This window comes from Eurytemora carolleeae, unplaced genomic scaffold (assembly GCF_000591075.1).
Source record: "Eurytemora carolleeae unplaced genomic scaffold, Eaff_2.0 scaffold2502, whole genome shotgun sequence".
Classification (NCBI taxonomy): domain Eukaryota; kingdom Metazoa; phylum Arthropoda; class Copepoda; order Calanoida; family Temoridae; genus Eurytemora; species Eurytemora carolleeae.
Genome location: NW_019398388.1, coordinates 1 through 4,810, shown reverse-complemented (window position 1 = coordinate 4,810; position 4,810 = coordinate 1). Strand labels below are relative to the sequence as shown.

The following is a 4,810-nucleotide window of genomic DNA, read 5'->3' as shown; positions in this document are numbered from 1 at the left end:
TAAGTTCATATCGAGAAAATCCTAGCAGCAAGCTTTCTCGCAAGAATTCCATATCTGCCCAGCAACGGATTAGTTGGATATTCTGGCTCCCACTCCATACCTCTTGGCACCTGTGCTAAAGGTTATGTATTCAACAAGCTCGGAGACTTCAGCAGCTACACTCAACACCAAGCAACAAGGCTCATTGAGACAGCAATTGCTGTCAAGAAACTTCTAGACGACTCCCTCGTCTACAGCGGTTTCCGCCACCACGTGGTACAACCATTTAAATAATCTTCAGTTCAACAAATTAAAATAAATTCATTAACTTTAAAATACACGTTAACTTTTCTTATTTAAAAATACAATCTTTAAAATTTAACCTTTAACAACAAATTTGTTTTTCGTTTCTCAAACAAAAATTAAGACATTTGTATTGTGGGCATGCTAATTTTCTTACAAACTTAAAACCGGTTTCATTACATTTATATACAAACTTACCTCTTGTTTCAGGTACATCAAGGATTGCGATAATTCTCCTGGCCCCGCTATGCTCCAGCCAAGGATCAGATCTTCTAGCATACCTACGAGAATCAAAGGTAAATATAAATCTTGACTACCATGAAACGCATGTACCAATATTTTTACAAACAGTAGACACATCCGTTTTCGCAACAGAAACCTTTAAATCAGACATACACCATCTTATTAACCCAGGAATCAACCCATCCCCTTTAATTACAAACCAAATCAAAACAATTAAATCAATGTATACAGATCTACAGAACCTTATTTCGAGAAGAAACAAATATTTAGACCCCCTCACTGATAAACCAGATAAACCATGCCAAATAAGCATGCAAATTTTTTCCAATAAATTTGCTAAATACATTGTAGACGAACTATCAATCATTCGCAAAGACTTACCAGATCCTAACATTGACCTAAGTACAGACAACCAACACAGCAAACGCGTAAGCTCCTTATTAATGCAATGCTTAATTGATTTGACCAAGATCTTTCAAAATTTAAACGCAGAAATACTAGAATTAGAAAATTATATAAACTTAAGATCAACACCAACCACATACATTGCAGCTCAAAGTTCTCCATGCCTAGAACCAGACTTTAACGAACACATTACAATACAAAATACCAAGGCTACTTCCTCAGGCTTACTCGTCTATCTTAAGATTATACAATATAAACCAACTATACACGCTTATAAACTAATACCAACTCCATACTTTGGATACAACCTTGACTTAACACACACTTATCTCATAGACGGAAAACTTGCTAAGTGTGACTGCATTTATGAAAACCATGAGCTCTTAACAGGTTGCACCTGTTTACCTTTGAATCAAAATTGCGATGAAGCAATTATTTCAAACGATATCTTTAAAATTTTTAACGAATGTCCAATTGTAAAAACATTAATTGAAGGGCCGAGGCCCACTCTTACAGGAATCTTATTCCCATCATTCTACGCTTTTACATTAGAAAATTCATCTTTAGACCTTCTTACGCCAAATACGCCATCTAACTTTCCGTTTCACATACAAAGTAATAAGAAGTTCATAATTACTTACATGGGAAAACGTCTCTCCTACAGAGCAACAAATGCTGAAATTGAAGATAGCATGCAAACTCTGCCTCTGTCTAAACCAAACCTAGAAAAATTACAATATATTTTATCTCCTATGTCACTCTCCGACATTTACGAATATATCTCCATATCTCTTGCTTCTCTTACAGGCCTTATAATTTTACCTTTATTCTTCTGCATATGTGTAAAAAGATGTAACTGTAAATTTTCAACTTTTTCAAATGCAGATAAAAGACGACCCATTAATCTTACTTTAAATAAACTATATTAATTATATTTCAGGTAGACAGCTCTCATACAGTACTCACAGCATCCTACAACTATTGCGTACTGCACTGCTCTACAGAAACATAAAATCCACCATATTATGTACATATATGACGTCTTAGTTTTGTCCTTTCCATGTACAAAGTATATTTAATCTAAATCCATAGGCTTCATTTTTGTTTCTTCTTGTACATTTGCATCCATTTAAACTTAAAACTTAATTTAAGCAGTTTTCACATAAAAAAATATTGAGAATATTTTTCTATTTTCTCTTTTACGTTTAATTTTTAAACTAAATTTGGCAAGATTTTTCAATGCCATTTAACTGTACATAAATGTCGTCTATGCTCTGATCAGTATTTATGAGAAACAAAAGTTTATAACAAAAGAACTTTACCTGTTGCCTCATCTTAAGTTCATATCACTAAGAAAAGTGTTTCCTCTTTATCTCCACTCAACTAAACAAAATCACTCAATTCAATTCTTCTCAACCTTTAAATTTTTTATAAACGCTTTTGAATCTCCTTGTAAATAATAAATACTGATTTCAGAAGTAAAATGATAGATATATCTTCGTGCATTGACGATACAAAATCTTCTTCCTTATCTGATGTAACTCTCTGCACAAGAATCACAGAGTATATTCGTTCATACCTTTGCCGACCGGCAGCAAGGAGAACTGAAAGTATACACACTGTATAACCTACCTAAGTATCCAGCAAGTAACCAGATCATGCCTCAATTACTGCAGGTACACCATCCTTAATTAAAATTAATTTCAGTCTTTTGAAAAAAAAATTTAAAAACTCATTCCAGGCTACTGTAAATCTGACTAAAATACCCAGCTTTGCCCATTACAACCTTAAAACTAACTTCCTTTTATCTTGACTTTTAAAATTTAATCAACGTCAAAATTCTATTTTAAGATCGTTTATGTTCATACATTTGCAATCACAATGTATAAATCATAATTTGCACAAATCGGAATAAATTCAAAATCAAACCTTTTTGCAACAACAGTATGAAAAAGTACTTAATTTTTAACTTTTAAAATAATTTTACTTACCAACCTATGATCAACATCAGACAGTGTCCCGTTTCATCCGAAACTTAAAACTAATTCAAACAAACATCCATCAAATCCATATCTCATCATTTACTACTTTAAATTCTGAAAGAAAAGCAACTTTTTTTATTAAAAAATGATTTTATGATTAATTTCTCACTTAAAATTGCGTTGTTACTTAATTTTAATTCAAAAACTACCAATATCTTAATCAAATCATTTGTAATCAACTCATACATCAAAACAATCAAACAATCATCTATTAAAAAATCAAACCAATGCATACCAACCCTAAAAAGAAACATATTTATCAACGTCAATTCCTGGTGTACAAAATAGTCAGGAGCCTTACGATCTCTCTGAGACCGACGGAGAGTAGTTAACCCCCCATCTTGACCCTCGAAACCTTGACTAAACTCCTCATCATCTGTTGCCTCCTCATCAATAGCAGGAGTATTTACAGTCACAGTCCTTTCCAACACTCTATTCTTTTCATCCTCACCCTGGACTGGAGGTTTTCTCAAAACATTCAAGAACTTCTAAATTAAAACACCATAAATAAATACACCTTTCAAACATTTGTCATCTTTCTTTTCTCTTAAACCAAATATTTTATAGACTTTTATAATTTTAATTTCCTAACTAATAATCTAACTCCAAAATTAATATTAACCTGGACAGCCGGACTTCTCTCACTCATACGTCCTGTTGGTGTTGTAAACTGATCTTGTCCGTGCTCTCCAGTATTGTATCTTGATCTAACCCCTCCTGCGGAATCTGCTCCTCCCTCAATCCTAGCACTGTTTTCATGTCCAACCTCAACCCTCGGTCCAGCACCTGCTAGGTTTGTTCCATTCTGTACGAATACTCCAGGTTGTGGCACATGAAGACGAATGCTCTCATCTATTCTTCTTATCTCTGGCAAATTAAGAGAATGAGAGACACCAGGATAGCTAAAACTGACGCCCTGCAGAGGATCATAATTCGTATAGGGAGGAAGCTCAGGATCTCCAGACCGTAGATAGGGTGCTGAACCAGTCTCAGTTAAGTTCTCTTCAACATTCGACCCCAAATCCAAAACTCTTCTCTTTATCTTTACCCTCTTTCTCGGAGTTTCTGCAGTCCCTTTAGGATCAGGATACATCTTGCTTGAACCCTCACCTTTGTCAACAACTACCTGGATAATATTAAAATTAGACCAAATCATTATTTGAATCATAAATATTCGATCTCACCTCAAATTTCTTCCCTCTGCACATCTTAAAACTTACACAGGTAAAGATTATCCGAAAAACACCCTAAACAATACTTTTATTATAAAAAATAACAATTTATCCTTTCTCCCTTTCAAATTCAAATCTCAATTTAAAAATAATTTAAGAACTATTTATTAAAAATAATACAATCTCAGTCTCAATAAAAAACATTTTATTTACAACATAAATAAAATATTTTGATTGCATATTATAGGCCAATATTCCCTTTTATTCTGTAATTCCTAAAAATCACCTGTACTGCATGTATAAAGGAATTATCAGAGCAAACGTCGATCATCATAGACACGCAGTAACTATAGGACACGGTCCAACCTCTCCTAATAACACACGTTCCATTAAATTAGAACAACACCTTATTTATTTTATCTTAAATTATTACCTCGCACAAAACTCCCATAACATCAGAATAAACACAGCAATCAGCAATCCGACACAACACCCGGTAATGAAGGCATAGACTCCACCATGTTGAAACCAATCAGAAGATATAATAGCGCTACAAAACAATCTAGGAACAGCGAACACTCCCTCCTGTAACAATACTCCGTAATATAAACTTAAAATTAAAATTAAATTTAAAATAATTCATTAAAACAACGAATAACGACCCCA

At 33.5% G+C, this 4,810-nt stretch overlaps 1 protein-coding gene across 1 annotated transcript in view; it reads right to left on the bottom strand.

The window, feature by feature from the left end:
- LOC111717309 (uncharacterized) overlaps positions 1-4,754 on the bottom strand; it is a gene marked incomplete at its 5' end in the record, with an annotated part of 5,882 nt that extends 1,128 nt beyond the window's left edge. The window contains 9 exons of the mRNA XM_023492810.1: positions 481-563; positions 1,572-1,652; positions 2,253-2,313; positions 2,563-2,616; positions 2,922-3,460; positions 3,595-4,098; positions 4,157-4,219; positions 4,431-4,515; positions 4,578-4,754. Coding sequence (XP_023348578.1) covers positions 3,020-3,460; positions 3,595-4,098; positions 4,157-4,219; positions 4,431-4,515; positions 4,578-4,754 — 1,270 coding nt within the window. The remainder of the gene's footprint in view (positions 1-480; positions 564-1,571; positions 1,653-2,252; positions 2,314-2,562; positions 2,617-2,921; positions 3,461-3,594; positions 4,099-4,156; positions 4,220-4,430; positions 4,516-4,577) is intronic.
- Between the last annotated feature and the right edge of the window lie 56 nt (positions 4,755-4,810).